Source organism: Colletotrichum siamense, assembly GCF_013390195.1.
Source record: "Colletotrichum siamense strain Cg363 chromosome Unknown KSG_Cg363_contig08, whole genome shotgun sequence".
Classification (NCBI taxonomy): Eukaryota; Fungi; Ascomycota; class Sordariomycetes; order Glomerellales; family Glomerellaceae; genus Colletotrichum; species Colletotrichum siamense.
Window position 1 is genome coordinate 246,931 of NW_023501021.1, and position 21,399 is coordinate 268,329.

The 21,399-nt window shown below is 50.0% G+C and overlaps 5 protein-coding genes across 5 annotated transcripts; 2 read left to right on the plus strand and 3 right to left on the minus strand.

Moving 5' to 3' along the window:
* Positions 1-5,538: 5,538 nt before the first annotated feature.
* Positions 5,539-7,768, minus strand: CGCS363_v011685 (uncharacterized protein; the record flags this gene model as incomplete). The annotated part of the gene is made up of 5 exons (XM_036643534.1): positions 5,539-5,545; positions 5,598-5,945; positions 6,034-6,354; positions 6,412-6,821; positions 6,872-7,768. The coding sequence occupies 5 exons, from the start codon at positions 7,766-7,768 to the stop codon at positions 5,539-5,541; spliced, it is 1,983 nt and encodes a 660-aa protein (XP_036490660.1).
* A 614-nt stretch (positions 7,769-8,382) lies between these two features.
* atnG-2 (ABC transporter atnG) lies at positions 8,383-13,383 on the plus strand (the record flags this gene model as incomplete). Its single annotated transcript, XM_036643535.1, has 13 exons — positions 8,383-8,601; positions 8,650-9,685; positions 9,745-9,978; positions 10,034-10,764; positions 10,816-10,978; positions 11,037-11,378; positions 11,440-11,563; positions 11,620-11,691; positions 11,744-11,794; positions 11,847-11,911; positions 11,965-12,586; positions 12,643-13,101; positions 13,161-13,383. The coding sequence occupies 13 exons, from the start codon at positions 8,383-8,385 to the stop codon at positions 13,381-13,383; spliced, it is 4,341 nt and encodes a 1,446-aa protein (XP_036490658.1).
* Positions 13,384-15,703: 2,320 nt separating this feature from the next.
* On the minus strand, positions 15,704-16,621 carry CGCS363_v011687 (uncharacterized protein; the record flags this gene model as incomplete). The annotated part of the gene is made up of 2 exons (XM_036643536.1): positions 15,704-16,473; positions 16,531-16,621. The coding sequence occupies 2 exons, from the start codon at positions 16,619-16,621 to the stop codon at positions 15,704-15,706; spliced, it is 861 nt and encodes a 286-aa protein (XP_036490659.1).
* A 390-nt stretch (positions 16,622-17,011) lies between these two features.
* Positions 17,012-18,520, minus strand: fsr3-1 (FAD-dependent monooxygenase fsr3; the record flags this gene model as incomplete). The annotated part of the gene is made up of 4 exons (XM_036643537.1): positions 17,012-17,336; positions 17,407-17,898; positions 17,932-18,313; positions 18,382-18,520. 4 exons carry the CDS (start codon positions 18,518-18,520, stop codon positions 17,012-17,014), a joined length of 1,338 nt encoding a protein of 445 aa, XP_036490661.1.
* A 2,303-nt stretch (positions 18,521-20,823) lies between these two features.
* CGCS363_v011689 (uncharacterized protein) lies at positions 20,824-21,360 on the plus strand (the record flags this gene model as incomplete). Its single annotated transcript, XM_036643538.1, has 1 exon — positions 20,824-21,360. One exon carries the CDS (start codon positions 20,824-20,826, stop codon positions 21,358-21,360), a length of 537 nt encoding a protein of 178 aa, XP_036490662.1.
* Positions 21,361-21,399: the final 39 nt, after the last annotated feature.

Genomic DNA, 21,399 nt, shown 5'->3' on the forward strand with positions numbered 1-21,399 from the left:
GCGAATCGACGCTAGACTCGATCCAGATCCTTGACCGCTCTCGGCTATGGGGCCTCATCAAGTACCCATGTACCTGACAAGGTACGTACCGCTCCACCTTGCTGGGGTCGCCGGGATGCGCATGGAAAATGGGATGAGCACGGGGACACGACGCGCTACAGGCCAAATTTGCGTGTCCCTTCTGACCAACATTTTTTTCTTTCTTTTTTCCAAATCCCCTGCCCTCGTGCTGGCGCTGGTGCTGATCTGGACGTGGTCTCGACTTTTCATCCTGCCTCGGGCCAGACAGACAGAGACACAGAAAAAAAGAACCACATCAGAATTGTTAGTCAAAGTTGGCAGATTTTGTATGGGTCTGTAATCCCTTAGTCGGGGGGCTGTGATGACGGTAGTTCCGGTCATTATGAACGCAAGCTAAGGACCAAAATGCCAATTCGAATCAATGACACGATGTCCCAGCCGCGGATTCAGTCGCGACTTCAATCGCAAATTGCCCTTGCGCTTCGCCTCTGTCTGCCCAGAACATGCGTCAGTGAAGAGTCTCGGCAGCCGAAAACGACCTCGTTCATCGCAGACATGCTGGGATCCTGGTAAAACCCTACGGCGTAAACGCGGAACTTCACACACATGATCATGACGCCCGTCCACCGCAAGCGCGCAACAAGCGAATCTCAAACCTGGGGGTGGCCAATCCCCCAATCCCATCAACACCTCGACACCATCACCACCAACGCACCAATGCGGCGGGGGAGGGGAAGGAGGGGACCAGCTGTCGTGCCAAGCCTGAACCTGCCGAGCTTGGCTCCGAGCTCGTGCAGAAACGCTGCATATGTATCTGCCTTACGATGTATGTATCCTTACACTTCCTTGCGGATACAAGGGGGTGAAAGGCATGTAGCAATAACGGGAGGGAAAGACAACGCTCTGAAGCTCTCGAGCTTGACTCTCGTCACGTCAACGACATGATCCCGCTTCAGGACAAGCGCCAATCTGTCACCAGATTCCACGAGAGCCCCTTGTCTCCTGTCTTTGGTGTGTCATCGTCACCGTTTGGAAGTAAGTTGGGTGTTGCTGATGTTGTTGAACCGGGCTTGTCTTCATCCGTCCTCACTCCCCTTCCCCCTAATCTCACGATGAAAATTTTTGACAGGTCCTTCTCAGTCCGTCCCTCCGTCTAATTTTCTCTCTCCAAGCGTCTTCACCCGCAATGGTGGGGTCCCCGAGGGGTTCCAACTTCCGAGCCAGCTGGAAATAAGAGTAAACTGTGATGACTTGTAACAAAAAAAGACCACATTAAAAAAGTGCTCCGGAGATGGAGACGGAGAGGGGAATTCTGGAGCTTCACTTGGGGAAAGCGCCAGAGAAGCGCCGAGAAGTGCCCCAACCTGCCCCCGCCCAACCTGCGGCGCCGCCTGTCGTCCTTCCCCGGCCGCCATCGTGGCGCTGATTGGCTTCGCGCCTCTCCCTTCTCTTAGCCCAATCCAAAACACCACCCGTCCCTGTCAGAGCCACACCCCTGCTCTGCTGTTCCTCCTGTTTGGCGTCTGCGCTGCTCTGGGCTGCTCAGGCAGGCAGCTTCAGCGTCCTCTGCCCTGTGTCTGGCCTGATTTCACCGCTGTAGGTGTACCGAGTACGTATTGTCTCGCTTTGGCTTGCTGTGTGTCTTCCACGTCAACCCTCCGGCTGCCGGTTCTGCGGGCTGCGTGCTGACTCTGCCGCCATCTCATCCCGTGATAGTGTCGCCAAACCATCAAATCAGATGCCTATCCGTACTCGCGGAGGCATTCTACGTGCCCTAGAAATTAGATGGTGAACACCAGCTGGACAGAGACACACAGACATCTGCCAAAGAATGCGGCTGGGCCTGTGCTTGCCGCCTCCCTGGCCAAACCCTTCCACTCCCGTCATCCAACGACAGCCTCCACGATTTTGGCACATGTCTTTGCTTCCTTTTCCATCAGCCCTTCAGCCTCCCTCCTGCGGCCTGCCCTCGCTCGTTTGTGTGGTGTTTCGATGGACAGATTCCGGTCAGTACTGCACATACGAGCATGCAACCCGATCCTCATTCTGATCCTTACCCCGGCGGGACTAACGATCCCAACCACTACGAACATGTACATACGACAAGCCGGCCGCCGAGACAGGCCACCGGTGCTCTCCCGCATGCTGCAGCATCTCTACCTCCGGACATGCGCAGCGTTACTCGGTTCCGTCTAGCTCGACTGTCCAGAGACAACTCAAACAACCAAACTGTCGTCTCGGTTAGGTTCCCAAGTCGAAGCTATTCGGGCCATTCATTCAAGCAGCGCCCTAAACTCGCCTTGGCTTCCAAGTCGTCGTCGTTGTGCCTCACTACTACTGCCTAGTGCAGCTGTTCCGGCCTTGCATGCCTCCCAACATGCAACCGTTCCATCCATCCCATTTCGCAGGTCTACCTATCCGCACCTAACCATCCATCCCACCCTCTTTTCCCCAACTCATTCCCCCAAATTCCCCATCATCCCTCCTCCAATCCCCGGTCCCGGCTCCATCTATGGGCCAATGCTCGGTGGTACTTGGGAACGCTAACTGCCTCCAGATCCCTCTCGATGCAGCGTCCTCTTGCTAAATTGGCCGAGTTCCTGTCCGCTGTGGAGCTCCTCCTCACACTCACATGCACCTCCAGACCGTCTCCGTCTCTCGACAGTCTGGAGATATCGGGGTCTCCAAGAAAAGAATCTCCCAGGAGGCCTGCCTAGCACCCATCTCCAGCTTTTCCACCCCGCGGTATCCAATCACCTACATGTTCGTTTCCAGATCCGTGGTTACTGGTCTGATGTCGGGGTTTGCGAACTGCGACGACGGCGACGACGCGCCATCATCGAACAGGGAGAGCGAGTAGCGAGTATCGGCATTCGTCAGAAGCCTATGCTCCCTTCTCGGTGACTCTTGCTTCACTGTGTCTGTCGGGCCACGCCCGCTCCAACAAGAAGCAAGCAAGCCTGTCACCTCGTACCATCTTACCGCCTGACTCGGTATGCGCCGCTGTTAACGGGGCCCCAGTTCGTGACCACGGCGTGACCAACAACAAGCCGCTGCCTTCGTCGTGCTTCCTGCGCCCGTCTCCAACTGCCCAGACCTCCCTCCCCCGGCTGTCGGGCTGTGGGTGCGTTCCGACCCATCCCCTGGTCGGCTCTCCGCCGCAGGTGCTTAGATTTACCTGTCAAGGCCGTGACATCGGCCCGTCTTTGATGACGGCCCCATCGCTAGCGACCACCCCCGGGAAATCAGTAACAGGCGCCCTCTTTTGGCTCTTCTGGAGTCTGCTGCCTTGCTTTCAAAGATCCAAAATCGTCTCGGCTTTCGGCCGAGTTTGGGACTGGTCTGGCTTCGTTAGAGTCTCCTCTTTCTTCCTTTGTTCTTTTCCCCATGGGCAACACACTGGCGCGACGCCGACCGCGTTTTCACCGTTCCACCTGACCGGCAGGGCTCCTCATACGAGCGAGGGGCCGCCGCGCTTACAAACCGGCGGACGATGCAGAATTCTCATCACTCCACGGGGTCTCCGGACCATCACGGCTACGGATCACGGCTACGGATGCGTGGTCGGTCTCCGCTCGGAAGGATTTTTCTTGCCCTCTCTGGAAGACCAATACCAGAGAAGGCTGAAAAGAAAACAAGACCAAGAAAAGATCAAGATTGATTCACTCTCTCCACAGTGGAGTGTATGTCATTAGATCACCCCCTGAATCACCCGGCCCCCGGCGGGAAAACCAGGGAAAAACACAGACCCAAGACCGGAAGAGAAGCCTGGAAGACTCATCGTGAAGAATCCAAGAGTGGGCCTCGCTCGCGCACGATGGCAATCACGTGGTGTCTCGGCCCAGACCTCGAGTTCGTCCGCTGTTTTCCTCCACCACGGGACCACCGCTCAAACACCAAACACGAAGTCTGCAATGCGCACCCCGGTCAAGGACCAGACCGTCCCATCCCATCCCCCATCTCATCCAACCCCCCTAGGCCATCCCGAGTCCATGGACACGTGAGTCGCAGGGCCCGCATCGTGGCGGCGGCTCGTGTTTGTCGCGCGTTGGCCTGATTTCCAATGACACCGCGCACGCACGATCGTTTTCTCTTCTCCCATTCCAAATGCCCATGATCTCGGCGTGCTGAAGCTAACGGTGCGACAGGTGAATCGAGCCAGACCATCGGATTCTAGCGCTGCGCTGCGCTGCAATTGCCGGGGTTTTTGCAAAGTGCAAGGTCCCTGCTAGCCCCTGTTCGGACTCGCCGCCGAGCCTCGGATGTTGTAACCATCGTCATCGACATTCGTTCAGGTCTGCAGACCATCGAACCCGTTAGTGGTTGTTCAGAAGTGTCTGGACACTAGGTAAAGCGTTTTACGGAGATCTTGCAATGCTCCCGGATGGCACAACTCAAATCGTCAAGTCGCCACTCCCCCGCCGTTGATTGTCCGATGCAGCCCAGAACGGTCTCTGCTTGCGGGGTTGAGGCTCAGTTTGCGGTGATGAGTGGCCCGATCAATGAGACACTGCCGATCTGGGGTCTGGCCGCCACCCTCTCGCGCCGGCGCGTCGTCGCACGCCGCCAAGCGCAAGCCGCTTACTCGGGCGTCGAACAAGCTATCGAGAGATCCAGTCCGATCCAACCCCCAAGCAATAGACTTCTCACTGTCACCTGCCAGCCACCCAGCTAGAAGGCGCACACTGTCGGAGAAGGTTGTCAGCCATCCCGATTCTGCTGACCATCCGGCCAGCTTCCTCTCCCCGCCAATGGCCGTGCTCTGGGGGCGGCGTCAGGGTCTCTGGAGTTCGGCTGGCGGCGAAGCTATAGCCATTCAATTGGTATTTTTGCGTTGCACAGACTGACCGTATTGGACGTTCGACACCGCTGAGTGGTTGGTGTGCCACCGTTCTGGACCGCGCCTTGCCTCGATGGAACAATTGGGGGGTCACACCAAGTTATTGAAGCTCGCACAAGCGTGCGCCGGCCATCGGCACCAAGAACTGGGCTCAGGTCTGTCAAAGTTTTCTCTCCTAGTTGAGAAACTACTGAATTGCCGGTGATCTTCCTGATTGCGGGGTTGACGTTAGTTCTTGGGATGCGAAAGCTCGTCGAGACGATTCCAAGTCCCGGGAAATGGAATCAATAGTCTCTTGATTAGGTCTCAGTATGATTGCGTAAGAGCAGTCAAGTGACCCTCTCGATTCGTACTCCGCTGATGAGCAGCGCACAAACTGGCGCGATGACACGCGGCATCGTGAAAGAAGGGCATGGTGCTCAAACCCGCGAGCCAGGCACACACGACTTGCTGAAGCAGCGGCTTCGACCAACTCTAATGCAAGCCCATCTGCCGGTGCTCGGGGGTTTAAAGTGGCGATTGCATGGTGGCGCTCTTGGCTGTCAAACATGATCAAATACGTGAAATCGAGAGATGATGATGACGGTCAATGTTGATTCCTCCCAACTAACCCAGATTACCAACCTCTGGTCCGGCTCTCGCCTGTACCTGATTGAACAGCCTCTCCAACGTAGACCTCATCCTCTCAACGTCCCTCGCCTCGCGACCCCATCGCCGAACCACCCTCAGCGCCAACCTGACCAATGCCCTCCAGTTCGGCGGCGCCCTCACGGGCCCATCCCGCAGCCTCGCGGCAAGAATTATCATTGCGCAGGAGAACGCCCTCCTCGCCACGAACCAACTGCCCCCGTGGCGATGGTGATATGCGGTCTTGACAATCATGGCAGAGCACGTATCCACCGCCTTCTGCGCCAGCTCGACAACCCTGGCGCTGACCTCCCCGGGAGCGTGGAGCGCGCAGTATAGCAGCGGCCGCAGCGTCGCCTCGCGCCACCCCTGGAACCTGCCCTGCAGATAGAACGCGAGCTCGTTGTCGGCGTGGCGGTGCTCGTCGAACTGAATCAGGGGCGGCAGGTGAGAATGCCTATGATTGTGCTACCGTGTCAGCTCATCGCCGGCCACTCCTCACACATTTGATTCTCATTGCAAGACATAGGACGAAGCGAACTCACAGCTGGGAAATTTCCTTCTCGAACTCGTCATACTGTCGCACCAGGAGCTGCTCGTTCTGCAGCCAGTACGTCTCGCCCTTGCGGTACAGCACCGCCATGGTGTCTTTGATGGTGCGCCGAAGCGAGATCTCGGCGAGATAGTACAGCCAGCTGCGCTCCTCCTCGACGCGCTGCTGGTCGTCGGACATGGGCGACCACGCGTAGTAGTCGCCGGCGGCGGGCCTGGCCGAGGAGAGGGTCGACGGCGGGGCGGGGAAGGAGTCTGGATAGGTGAAGTCCTCGAGGCCGCTTGATCTCAGGCCTAAGGTGGGCAGGATTTCGCTGGACGATGTCAGTATCCAATGGTGGGTTATGGGCTTTCGGGGACGAGGGCGGTACTTTTCGGCTTTGAAGCAGGACCAAAAGACGCGCTGCTCGAGAGGCTGCGTCGGCTCTTCCCTGCCACTAGCTGCCCTCCACGGCCGTCTACCTCTCCGGAGGAGATGCGCTTGGAGACGCGTCGACGCTTGCTGGATGTAGAAACACGCTCTCAGAGGGCGTAGACGACACTTTTCGTACATGGAAGCCAGGAATAGACATTGTATGTCGAGAATGGACGGGCCGAGTAGACCGATGCGTTTTGATGCGGCGAGATAGTATGCATCTGCCACGCCGCAGTCCTCCGGCTCTATGATCGCGGGAAGGGGCATCTCTGCCACATCTTCCGAGGCGACTGTCATCATAAAAGGGCTGTCTTCGATGGGTGGGAGCCATGGTGTCGTGAGGCAAGCCAAGGCGCAGGCGAGCAACTGTACAGCAGTCAGCGTGACATTATATTAAGGCGAAAGGGAGTTCGCACCACTAAGCATGAGGCTGAATCCCATCCCACACCGTGTTCGGCCGCCCGCTTTGCGTAGGTTACTAGTTCCCTGCCTTCGAGGATGGGATTCCGCGGGTGGACATGCATCAGGAACTTCTGGCACAACGGCACGAATGCATCATCCCTTATCCCAGATCCCGCAGTTGCTCCGTATGAAGTCGACGACGGTCCTCTCCTCTCCTCGACAGCTGGCGCATCATCCAGGTCCGCACCAAACTCGAGTATAAAAGACTCGATCCGCGCATCTTCCTCCGGTATAAGCCCATCAAACACAGGCCAGCGGAGCATCGACTCGCACCGCAGCGCAGAATAAAGCGTCCGCGAAGTCTCATCGCGGTCAGAGGCCCCTTCTACGTCGAAACCTTGGTGTCCCGGCGATGGCACGGCGGCGCCGGCAGTGGGTTCCGGCTGATACGCGGGATACGCGGCCGTCGGCGCCAAGCCCCTCGGTGAGCTCTGGAGCAATTGTTTAATCTCATCCAGCCGCTCCAATATCACGGCACTGGAATCTTCCTCGTGATTTCTCGCAACATTACCCCCGTTCTCTTCTTCCTCGTCACCGTAGACACAAGTTGCGCGTTGCCGGCGGCAGAAGCCGTACACCGGCCGGGCATTGTCGCACTTCGTTTTGCGCAGACGGCAGAACTCGCACGCGGTCACGGCGCGCTTTCTCCGCGCGTATGCAGTTCCTCCAGCGGATTCTGTTGTCGTCTTGCGCCTCTTGTTCGCTGGTGGTCGCGGTGCATCTTCTGGCGACGGCGATGCGGAGGCCGATGAGGACGGTGAAGAGCTGGTGTTGTCATGACGTCGCCGTGTACGTCGCGATGTTGCGTTGGCGTCGGGTTGGGAGGTGCTGATGAGGTCTGGGACACGCATGGTGCGTCGTAAGCTGGCTAAACCGGAGGAGACCTGTGAGCGCTTCGACGAGTGAGAGTGAGACTGGGTGTGTTGGTGAGATGCGACGGTGCGGGGCTGCCCCGGACTTTGAGCCGAGTTCAAGTCCGGGGCGGAGGTGAAGAAAACGATGGGGCCCGCAATCACGACATCGCCCTAGTCCGATTCCTTGTTCCAGTAAAACTCCCTAGGGATGTTGTCCTATGCTCATGATTCTGTGTTACTCATTGATAGACATTCATAGAGAGAATGTGAGACTCTGAAATTATCAAGGCATACATGAACGGTGTACCGTATTTTTGCCTTTTCAAGCAAACAAATGCGCCGCTTACTCTACTAAGGCGTTTTGGGATGATCACCTCAGGGATCCCCCAATCATCTCGCCATCTCCAATCGTGTTGACCTGCCCTACACGGCCAAGTGCATTTACCACTGACGACTGCCTCCGTGGGCGCGCGTACCACGCGAGCCGGTGCAAAAGTCCTTTTGACTTGGGTGATGTATATGAGTCTAAAGTCTGCATATTCTGTCAGAGAATAAGAATCAACGCATGAAAAAGCCGTGAATACAGTCGCCATACTCGCCGTCACAGAGTCATGGCTAACCGTACGACTTGTCCACTGGACAGTGACAATCGATTCGGCCCGCGCATTGCCTTTGAATGTCGCCCTTTCGATTTCACACTCCTTTTTGAAGATGAAATCTCCCACGTTCTCCCTGCAGCAATATTCCTGCTTCTGATACCTGTTCGGCTTTTCTCGATCGTGCGAACTCCAGTAAAATTGACAACTTACAAACTCGCCGTATTGAAATTGGTATGAGATCCCTTAAACATCAACGAAAACTCACTTACACGGCGGCAGGGTCTCTTGGCTTCGCTGGGTGGATTTCACCTCGCCTTCCTCATCGTCCAGACCAAGACACAGTCGATTAACACAACACTCTCCCTCGCCTCGGGCATCTTGACCTTCGTTGCCGTCCTCGCGGCATCGCTGCACTCGATCCTCGAAGACCAGCGCTCAACACGCCCATCCGATCTCTTGATTCTATACTTCTCAGCCTCAACGATTCTCGCTCTCCCGCGTCTTCGGACACTCTGGCTCATACCTTCGGCCAGCACGGCGAAGGCACTATGGACGGCCATCTTCATTTTCACAGCGCTCGTCGTGCCTCTCGAGTCGATTGGCAAGAAGAAGTTCCTACAGCCGACGTACCAAGCGCTCACCAAAGAGGAAGAGACCGGCTTCTGGGGGCGCAGCTTCTTCACCTGGCTCCTGCCGTTTTTCCGTCTAGGTTACTCTCGAGTGATCCACATTTCTGACATGCCCGAAGTCGACGCAGATCTGACCGGCGAAACGGTAGGTCGGGCTTTGGAGCTGTCTTGGGCGACTCGCAAAGGCCAGAAACACCACGCCTTGCTCCGCGCGAGCTGCCGTGCTTACCGCGGGACCATCTTCCTTGGGATCATCACTCGACTATTCCTCACGGCCTTTACCTTCTGCCAGCCCTTCCTAATTACAGCTACAGTGACTTTCATGCAGACCCCCAAAACCCCACAGTCCGAAAAGTACGGCCAAGCGCTTGTCGGCGCGTATGTACTCACCTACATCGGGCTAGCCGTATCGCGCGCAGCGTATTCTCGGCAGCAGTACCGTTTCACGACGATGATACGCGCAGGCTTGATCGACATCATCTTCCGCAAGACTGTGTCGCTGAAAGTAGACGACTTGAAGGACAGCGCCGCGGTCACACTGATGGGCACCGACGTTGAGCGGATTGTGACTACTTTTGCCATGTTTCACGAAATCTGGGCTTCGGTTGTTGAGGTTGGGATAGCGGTGTTCTTGCTGCAACAACAGATTAAGATTGCTTCCATCGTACCTGTCGTTATTTCAGTTGGTAAGGACTGGTGGGGGGGACTCCGCGCGCTCTTGTAGGCTAATACCTCTTTCCGCCAGTCTGCGTTGTGGGAGTGATCCCTATTTCGAAAACTATCGGAAGAGCCCAGACCGTCTGGATTGAGCGACTGCAGAAGCGAGTTGCCGTTACCGCCACGATGCTCGGCGACATGAAGGCCATCAAGATGCTTGGCCTACCCGAAGTATTGTCCGGCGTCATTCTCCAGTTACGACGCGTCGAGCTCAGCGGGTCCGAGAAGTTTCGAAAACTTCTGCTGTGGCAAGTCCTTGTTTGTGAGACATCTCACCATCCCGAGACGTTAGATCACTTGCTGACTCCCACTCGAAGCAAACCTCCCCAACGAATTCGCACCATTCGCTACGTTCGTCATATACAGCATCATCGCCTTAATCACCAAAGACCAGACTCTAACTTCCACCAATGCTTTTACCGCACTGTCTCTCATCAACCTCCTTACCGACCCATTGCTGAGATTTTGTCAGTATGTTCCCAACATCGTGCAGGGGATTGCTTGCTTCACGAGAATCGAGGCCTTCTGTCTCAAAGCCTCCCGGGCGCCGCAAAAGGGGTCATCTGGTCTCTCCGAAGTTGGTATGCGTCGTACTGGCGACGTTGAACTAATCACACAGACTACTGCCCAAGCCGCAGAGGACATCATCACCTCTTTCCAGGATGCAACCATCTCCTGGTCCTCTGAAACCGACGTTGTTTTGGGTCATCTAAGCTTGCGTATCAAAAGAGGCATCACCATGATTGTTGGACCGGTAGGCTGCGGAAAGTCTTGCCTCCTTGAAAGTATTCTGAGCGAGACAACTCTTCATAGCGGCTCCCTTACCGCTCCCGCATTGAGCATTGCGTACTGTTCACAGAACCCGTGGATATTGAATAACACGATCAGGCACAACATCACTGGCGGGTTGGAATTTGACGCTAAATGGTTTGAGCGTGTGCTGTGGCTGTGTTCTCTCACGGATGATGTTAGGAACATGCCAGAGGAAGACGCATATAATATTGGAAGTAATGGCGTTGGTTTGAGCGGAGGGCAAAAGCAGCGAATGGTAGGTTTTTACGTTTCTCATTGGAAGGAATCTTGCTAATCCCCATGGCAGGCCTTGGCTCGGGCTGTTTACTCTGGGCATCGAGTGGTCATTCTAGACGACACGTTCAGCGGTCTCGACTCTAGATCTGTTAGTCGAATATCGACCCGTCTATTTGGTCAAGATGGGCACTTCCGTCAGAACGGTATCACTGTCATTCTCGCAACTCACACGCGTAAGCAGTCGTAGCTCATCCGCAATATTTTAAGCGCTCGCTGAATCTTAACGACCAGGCCACCTTCTACGATTTGCTGATGAAGTCGTTGTCGTCCAGAATGGCCAAATCCTCAGCCAAGGCCCATACGAAAAGGTTCTCGTCACATCAACAGACGTAGTCACGACCTCGGCGCCAGCAGATGACTCGGCAGACTCCATTTCCGAACAAGACACCGTGCCATCTCCAAACGTGGAAAAAGAAGGCAAAGTCGTCGTTTCCGCCAACAATGAGGCCGATCGGCTGCGGCAAAATGGGTCGTGGCTAGTCTACAAGTACTACTTTGAGCAAGGTGGATGGGTCGCTTTCGGCCTTTTTGTGGCGTCTACAATCACCGAGTCTTTTTGCGCCGGATTCACAAGTAGGTCCGCCCCAACGCGGTTTGAAAGTCTAACAGACTTGCTCATAAATTTGTGTTCCAGCAATCTGGTTTCAATGGTGGGTTGAAGCCAACGGAGAGGAGCCGAACCAAGACCTCGGCATGTACCTAGGGGTCTATGCATTGTTGTTTTTGACCAACATGTTCGCGCTTATTTTGGAATGCTGGTAAGCCATTTGATCAGGAATGATCCCAATCATAGAACCGCAGCTAAGTTTAATAGGGTGATGTTTATCCGCATCATCAACAATACTGCGACTGGTCTGCATGCAGATCTGCTTCGGACGAGTCTAAAGTATGCAGACTAGGGGATGCTCGCACAAACCCTCATACTGACAGTTCTGCAGAGCACCACTGAGCTTTTTTCAGTCAACAGACACTGGTTCTATCACCAACAGGTACGTGACATGTCTCTACTTCCATAGCCTATGTTACTAACAGCCCTTGTAGATTCAGCCAGGACTTGAATTTGGTGGACATGACTCTGCCGTCGAATGCTATCAACTTCTTCACCAGTAAAGCATTTTGAACGCAGCACGGCATCAAATGGTATACTGACATTTTCTAGATTCATGCGCCTGCGTCATCAAACTCATAATTCTCTGTGTCCTCGGAAAATACCTCGCATCCTCGATCCCTCTTCTCGTGGCAGTCCTGTTTTTTGTCCAGCGCTACTATCTCCGCACCTCACGACAAGTCCGACTTCTCGACATTGAAGCCAAGGCACCCATGTATACACACTTTCTCGAGACTCTTAAAGGTGTAGCGACCATACGCGCATATGGATGGGAGAACAACTTCGAGGCTCAGGCCTCGTCTCTTTTGAACCGCTCACAGAAGCCGCACTACATGCTTGCTTGTATCCAACAGTGGCTGGCATTGGTTCTGGACTTGGTTGTCGGTGCTCTGGCGCTCATTGTTGTTGCGATGGCAACTTCACTAACGGACAAGTTCACCCCAGGAGCCGTCGGTGTGGCAATGGTTTTGGTGCTGGGTTTCAACTCCGATCTTGCAGTGACCATCAAGAACTGGACAGCATTGGAAACTTCTATCGGGGCGGTGTCGAGAATCAGAGAATTCGCAAACGAGACACTATCTGAAGAACGAGAGCTTGGCAGCAATGGTGCACCTCCCGCAGGATGGCCACTGAAGGGTGCTATCAAGTTTGAGAACGTCACTGCTGGATATACGTGAGTCGCTCTTCGATTAGAAAGACTGTGCAGCTGAATACTGACACACTCTGTAGCGCAGGTGCCGCAGCGACATTGAAAAGCCTCTCCCTTGACATTTCCCCTGGTCAGCGGATTGCCGTATGTGGTTCATCAGGCAGCGGGAAAACGTCACTTGTTCTCTCGTTGCTTCAAATGATCGAGGTAACGGATGGTAGGATCTTCATAGACGGCATTGATCTTTCCACTCTGGAGAGGTCTAAAGTTCGTTCGCACGTCAATGTCATCCCACAAGAGCCGTTCTTCATGCCTGGAACTGTGCGTTTCAATCTCGATCCTCACTCACGAGCAAGCAGCGAGGGAATCAAGACTGCTCTCGATAAGGTTGGGCTTCTAAGTAGAATCGGCATGGCAGGCGGTCTTGACGCTGAATTGGAGGCGGATGGCTTCTCGGTGGGCGAGAGACAGCTTCTTGCGCTTGCTAGGGCTATCATTTCCAACAGCCAGATACTGGTTCTTGACGAAGCTACAAGCAGGTAGGATGTTATAGTTCTCATCTTATTTGTATGCAAGAAACTAATGCGCAATTTTCTAGTGTCGACCAGGAAACCGAATCCATGATGCAAAGTATCATTGATCGAGAGTTCTCTGAGCAGACAGTCATCTCTGTCATCCATCGCTTGCGATTTGTTGAGAACTATGACAAAGTCTTACTTCTGAGTAGGGGAGAGATTTTGGAATGGGATACCCCGAGAAGCCTATTGATGAGGGATTCTGAGTTCCAGAAGTTTTCCACATCGATGCAGAGCTCTCATTGAGAAAACACTGATCAGGAAACCACATGATGATAGAAAAATAATTGAAGGATCCAATACCCTACAACTCAATTATCACAATGTGCACATAAAGTCATCACGAGACTAGGATAAGACCCCACCCCAAGCAACGAAATCCCCCCACAACTGATAACGCGATTTTTATGTATTTAGACCCTTACTATAATAATTATATTTTAACGTATTACTAAATATCTCTATTAATCTATAATAATAATATATAATTTTATACTCTCCTTATTATTAGAAGAATTACTATTAATTAATACTACTTCTAACTTAATTAAATAGTTCTAAACCTCTTATTACTTTTTCTAAATATCTTTAATAATTATAAATTACTTATTTAGTTTTAGCTTAACTTTTCCTCTTAGTTTTAGTTTATATTTTTTAACTTAAGCTTTAAGTATATAAATAATCTACTAATTATTAGCTATAGCTATATTATTAAAGTTTAATTACTTCTTAATTTTCTCTAAGAATAAGATATAAATAATTAGGTTAAGCTAGAGTTATTATAACTTTATTCTACCCTTTATATTATTATTAAATAACTATTTATATTATAGTAAATTAATAGAAGATTTTAATATTTTTATAATATTATTCTTAAAACTTTCTATAATATCTATTAACTTCTTATACTATATAGGAGCTTTTAAAACGTTACTTATTATAAAAATATAGAAAAACTTACTTATAAATAGCTTTAATATATTAATAAGCTATATACTTATTACTTTTTAGTTTATTTTAATAATATAAAGCTAGAGAGTATTACTATAAATATATAAATAGTATTAGAAGAAGTTCTACTTATTAATTAATATTAAATTAAATATATAGTTATATTCTTTTAGATAATATCTATAAAACTCCTTTAGAGGTAAAAAAACTAATATATCTAGTAACTATATAAAATATAATAAATAAGCTAATAAGTATATTAAGTAAATATTATTAATATAATATTTCTATATAAACTTATTAGAGATATAGCTTTTATAGCTATTTATAATAAGAAGATATTTAGAATATAATCTCTTAGTTTCTAAAGCTATTTTAGATAAGAATACTTTCTCTAACTACTTAATATTTATACTATTTAATATCTATCTATTTTTTAATAATATAAAATACTATAAAGTGAAGTTTATAAAATTTTAGGGGAATTATTATTACTATATAGTTTTACTCTTAAAAATAATAAGTAAAAATAAGCTTTACTTATTTACTAAGATATACTTAATAATAGATATTTAGGTATAATTTTTAGAGTTCTAAATAAATATTAAAAGCTTTTTAGAATATCTTAATATTAAATTATCTCTCTATATCTCTTCTATAATTCCTATTTTATTTATATTCTATTAAAAGTTTATTAATATCTTTTTAACCTCTAAAAAGTTAAGAATTATAAAAAACTACTTAATATTATTAATAATAATATCTTTAATATATTAAGTATTAATTTTTTATACTTTAAGCGTTTTAATAACTAAGTTTTAATATAAGAAGTTCTCTATTTACTTCCTTCTAAGTAGCTATATATTACTAGTAGTATAAAAGATATATTTAGTAAATATTTATATATATTAATAACTAAACGTAAAACTTAAAGAGCTTTATATAAAGACCTAAGTTATTAGAGCTAATTCTTACTTTATATTTAGGTGTTATTTATATATTTTTAACTTATATTTTAATATAGCGTTTTTTAAATAGCTATAGATAGTAGTATATAGTACCTCCTATTCTCTTATAGCTATAAAGATAAGCTAACTACCCTATATAGCTATAATAGCGCTAGTAAAGTTATTAAAGGTATAACTAAGTATATAAAGTATTATAGTATTTTTTTTAGATTTTATTTTAATCGTTATAGTAGCGAAAAACCTAGCTAACTAGGATAATGTATATTATGTAGTATGTAGGTTGCGCGACGCGACGCGTTATCGGTTGTGGGGGGATTTCGTTGCTTGGGGTGGGGTCTTATTTAACACCTCCAGTTAGCGCGCTAAGATTGTGGCTGTTTCCGTGGCTTCCTAGAAAGATGGATTCAAAGCCAGTCAAGGCAGATCATCTAGTATGGACAACGCAGACATTGTACTATAAATATGAAATCTTCTAATGTTGAACAGCAAGATAGCTGTCCCTACTTACTACTACTTGTATACAAGAGTATCAATTAGCCGCGTCATTATTAATCAATTCCCTATTATCAGACTTGTCAAGCAGCTTCGAGACGGTTCAAAACTGGAGCAAAAATTGAGGAACAGGATTCATGTTCTTGTGGTCAAGTTTAACTGAGGATTTTGCCAGTCAGAATCTCATATCCCGTCATGCTAGACGCATCAGGCAATGACCTCTCACGGTAACGGCAATACCACGCCAACAAATCTGGAATGGTGTCGAAAACTTCTTCGCCATAGATATCATTCAGCATGTACCTCCAGGCCCATGGCTCGGGGGAAGCACTGGCTTCGTCATTCTCGGCAGCCCTCCGGCAGTAGACAACGTAGGACCAACAGTCATAGCCAGCGCCCGATTCCCAGCCCGCGGCAAAGTCCCAACAACTGGCAACGTGCTCCTCCAGCCACTCTGGACTCTTGATTGTGTCAAGAAGATACTTCTCAGTCTCGGTAGTGAACTGGATATATGGCCCGGTCCAAAACGAAGCTTGGTACCGCGACTTATGTTCCGTCATGCCGGGCCCTGTAAGGGCGCCGACTTGTTTTGCCAGGAGGCGGAACTCTTCTGGAAATTTAACTGTCTCCCGTACCTCCTCCCGACATGACCTCTTCAAGCCCTTTTCCATTGCTAGGAAGTAGTCCTCGAGATGAGCTTTCTCCTCTTCGGAAGGCACACCACCGCCTGTCCCGTCCATATCGTAGATGGAGCATAGTTCGTCCCAGCGGGTGAGGATTTGAGCTGGTGTAGAGACGAAAGTCCCAAGCCGTGTGTCAAACATGGGCCATAGGCTTTGTATTCGCAGGTCGTTGATGTCTTCGTTACCCTCATCATACTCCTCGTCATCCCCTTCTTCGAGATCTGCGTCGGCGACCAGAGATACTAGTAGCTACAGTTAGAAAGGGCCTACTCCAGGGCATATTTTGCGAACAAACGCACCGTAAACTTCGATGACCCGACGATTATGGTTCGAGATGTGGGATCTATAGGCCGCGACGGCGGTATTAATCTCCTCGGGAGTCGAGTACATAGTGGCAGGTCGAAATGGTTTCTTGAGCCTCTGCTGCTGAAATAGAAATCGAAATATGCCTGACGACAGGGCTGGTGGGTTTGACTGGGCTTTTTAAGCTATGCTGCTCTCGGCGCTGGTGGTTTGTATGGCTTGTGCCTAGCCCTGTGCCGCAGCGGGGACCAGCGCCTGCCTAGATCGGTGACATGTAGGGGTGTTACAACCTAGGTACATGGACAGATGAAAAGCAAACATCAACAGTAACAAAGCGCGAAGCGTTGTATTGTCAGGACATATCCGTGTAGGACGTTGTGTGATCGGTGACGCTTTGGCGCGGATATTCTGATTCGTCGTTGTTTGAGATATCCCTTAGTTACTCACTTGGCTTGGTCGATGCCAGTTCCTACTGTGCTACATGAAGGAGTACCAGTCACCCTTATCATCATCAATTGACTCCCCTTTGTCAGCCTTTTCCAACAGCTCCTGAACTGTCCAAAGCTTGAACGGAAAGCCGGGAACCGTGTTCGAGTTCTTGAAGTCCTTTCCATGAAGCAGATGGGCTGCGCAAGCCTCGTAGTTTTCGTAAGCATAGACCTCGGGATCATGCTTCAACAACCATGCCCCCGTGAATTTGGCAATGCTTCGGGGATTCTTGGCCGCCTCATTCCAGTTGGTGCGATGAAAAGCCTCCCTCGATTTGAAGCCTATCTTTTGAGCACAGGCTGTTCTCTCAAAGCTAGACTCATCGTCAGGGAGAATGGCTCAGATGGAGAGACTGTCAGTAGCATAATGTGGGATTTACTCACCGGAGGTGGTTGTGAACCTTGGTGGCGATGTTAGCTGACTCCTTGCCGCCCATCTTTAGGCAGGCTGCAAGAGAGAAGGCATCCTCAAGAGCGGTTGTGGCACCAAAGCCGGATGAGGGCAGGAAAGAGTGTGCTGAATCACCGCATTGCACCACTCGGCCCTCGTCAGAGACCCACTTTGGCTGGGGGTCCCGAAAGCGCAACTTCCAGTCGGTGGCCTCATTGTTGGGAGTTGATTTGATGACCTCGTGGACGATAGGTGCCCAGTCCTGGACATATCGAAGCGCTCCTCTGGAATCCACGACACGGTTCCAATCCTCGACAGCAGAATCTTCGTCACGATGCGTCAAGCCCCAACTGAATTCAGTGGGCGACAACCGGATGAAAAAGTGAGCCCCGGGACCAATGTGCAGAGAGGTCCACTCTCTCTTATCTTTGAAGAATTCTGCAAGAGCAGGGCTTTCCAGTGCCTTTTCTGCGGGATAACTGGTCCTGTACAGAGCATAGCCAGAACTGATTGGCTACTCCTTCGTGCCAGTCACAAGACTCCATGACTTGGAGCCTACACCATCTGCTGCCACGACGATGTCTGCGGTGAGCTTGCGTCCGTCAGAGAGGATGACGCCACCCAGGTCCTCTGTTTCAAAGAACTCCTCAACCTCTTGACCCCTATCAATTGGAATGCCAATTTCGGTTGCATAGTTGAGGAGTAGCTCGTAAAACTCCCTGCGGCTGACCGATACCGTGGGAACGTCCCGGGAGCCAAGCTGGGTTCCAAATAGCTTCTGGCCGCTAAAATTGAAGAACTGAAACTCGGCCGAGATGGCAACCTTGTGCAGTCTGTCCATGAACCCAGGCCATCTAGACGGGGTATGCAGTCCGGGCGACTGAATGAAGAAGATCTCGCCTGACGACGAAGAAGTTAACCAACTAAACCAAGCCATGTTGCTTTGTCACCAAACACCCTTCACTCACCGTAATCTCCCGGATTGGCACGTTTCTCTAAGACCTTGACAGTATGGCCCTGACGATGAGCTTCAATGGAAAAGGCCAAACCGGCGATTCCAGCGCCAACAACCAAAACCGAAAGACCAGAGTCAGGAAGGCGTTCCATAGCGTTGGACTTCAGCTCGCTTCAACAAACTATGAAATATGAAGAATGATCGATGAAGATTTGGGCTGAAAATGGTCTGCGATGAGCACTCTCTAAAGATGAAAGATGGCGAGATGATGTGGTGATTTTGAAAGAGAGTAGCAGGTCCTCTCCGTGCTTCGAAGGCCATCTTTAAGAGCGCACCAGCTTCATGCCTCGCTAGCTATTTTCCAAGCCCGGACTTTCGGACATTCATGAATTCTGTATTGGGCCGAACAACGAGGCAAGAAGGGTTGAACATGTTCCCGGTCTCTCGCGAGATCTCGCGAGATAGACTCGACAACTCCTGACTCGAATGATCTGCTGGTTCCCGTCTTTTCGGAGTGGGTAGGAAGCGTAACGATCTGTAATGACCCAATCATGTTTGCAGTATGATCAGTGAACCTAGAGGATGAACCGGTGTTCGGTCTAGTGGTGATCCCGTAACCCCTGGTAATTCTCTCAAACCCTTGGTACGTGTACTAGCTTTACGTTTAGTACGAAGACGGTATCCCTCGCGTTTTGTCGTCAAAGGCGTGCCGCTGAGTAAGCTCGCGCGTCTATAAACGCGAGCTCCTACAAGCAGTACGCAACCTCAAACCATGCATGACAGGACGCATGGGATTCTAGAGTAGAATCTTATCAGATACCCCATGAAGTGACGTAAAACGCATAGACCTCACTGCCAATATGGAATAGCCAGACTTGAATGAACGGTGACGGGTGATAACAGTCTTCTACCAGTGTGAGGTTTTTGAGTCAAGGGCAAAGCTCAATACGTCCCTGTCAAGAAATACTATACTGACTGCGTGACCCTCAAACCTCCGTTTGAGTGACAATGCACTGCTGAAAGAAGCATTGATGAGCATGTACTATCCCGAAACTCATGATATGGATTGCACAGCGTAGAATCTTAACTGAGTAACCTCGGTGACTAATTGCCTATTTGAGCTATCGTCGAAATAAGCGCGTGGGTCGATGCGATGGCGGCGTCGGGCGGCGCGATTTGTGCGCCGAGCTTCGTAAGTTCATTCTAAGTAGCTCAATTGCCTCTCTATTTGCAGGACTCGTAAGTGTGAATCGCATGTTTGAGATGTTCAATCATTCAGATTAGAAATTGATTTGTTTCCACCGAAAAGGAGTGTATGACGCTGGGCCGAACTTTCCAAAATGACCGGTCTCTTGGGAAGCAATAATCACAGGATGAACATATCCGTCAATTATTCTGCGGTGGTCTTTGGATGAACTCATAACGCCCAGTTGTCTACCTAACCTTCCAAATCTGTGGTTGCTGTCATTGTTGGTAGCGTGATAAACAGCACTGCGTCCTAATCAACTCCATGAGTTGTGGCTCTAGAGAGATGGCGAAGTGAGCAAGGTCTCCCTAGCGTCGCCCCCCGAACTAGGCCGAGGCCCGAGACCCGCTAACCATTACATCAACTCATGGCCATTGCGCGCTTTTGACAGTGAGCACCTACAACACACTGCAGCTCTGTTCAAGCGGTTGTTACAGGTGTATCGAGACTCTGAAGCTAGACTCATACAACACCAGCGGAGAAAGACTGTATTAGACGTGACCTCGAAGAACTGCGTTCATATCGGAACTGTTAAAGATCAGATATTTGTCAATCAAGATGCGAATGACGCCTCGATCTGACTTAATGAATGTTTTAGTGTACATGGGCGGTTCGGCAAATGTCCAACGACCTCTTGATGCCCACTTCATTTGTACTTGACGCCAATGCCTTTCGACTGCTTGTTCAAAAATCAAGTTCTAGAGGAAACGACAGCTTGCTATTTTCTCTTAACTCGGGGTGAATAATCAATGCTGTGGAGGGTCTAAGATTCTGCTCAATTTCAATGCTATCGAGATGATGCAATACGAAGAAGTAGGGTCCTGGTAGCTTGACTGTCAATCATAATACGCGCCCAGTAATTTGGCTGTCGCTCAAGGCATCTCTCTCGCGCACGGACCCTGGAGATGGATCGTGCAGGAAGAGTAAGGTAGGTCCTGTCCATTGAGTACAGACACCTTGCCTACCTTGAGCGGTGATACACACATTCATAGAGAAAAATGTCAACAAATTCTCATAAAGCATTTTTAGTTCAGTACCAAGCTTTTCCCTGTCTCCAAGGGTAGAAATTAGAAGTACTTTAGCCCCTGCAAACGCCCTCTTCTTCATCTATCTCCCCTTTCGCTTTTTCTCCAAACAACTCTGCTACCTAGGATACGTTTCACAGCTCACAGACCTTAACCGATCCTAACGAAAAGACACCATTTTGTCATGGAATTCCTTTCAATGTCCCGACAGGAGGTTCAACTTCGCATTGCCGAGGTTGATAAAGTGACTGTTGGCGCTGCTATTCTTCAGCAGGGAGACTCTGGGCCTACTGTACTTCTTCTCAAGCGAAATCCGGCTGAGAAGTACTACCCGGATGTCTTCGAGCTCCCAGGAGGCAAGGTTGATGCTACAGATGGCACTGTTCATGATGCGATCATCCGCGAAGTCTTTGAAGAGACACAATTGACCGTGGTGGAGGTCATATCGCCGCTATCTCGTATAACTTACGCCACCGAGAAGCTGGGGAAGAGCCCGACGGATCAAGCAACAACTGTCAGACGCCGTGCCGTGCAAGCCGTGCAATTGAGCTATGTCGTGAAAGTCGCAGAGAACAACTTTCGAGTCAACAAAGAGGAACATTCTTGCGGAATCTGGGCGAGCTGCGACCATCTTGACGAAATTCCAATCACCTCAGATATGAAGGCGTTGGTATTGGAGGCGCTGGAGTTGGCACGCGCACACACCGCATCAAATAAGTAAGCTACTAAGACTTTGAGCCGGTCCCAAATAGCATCTAGG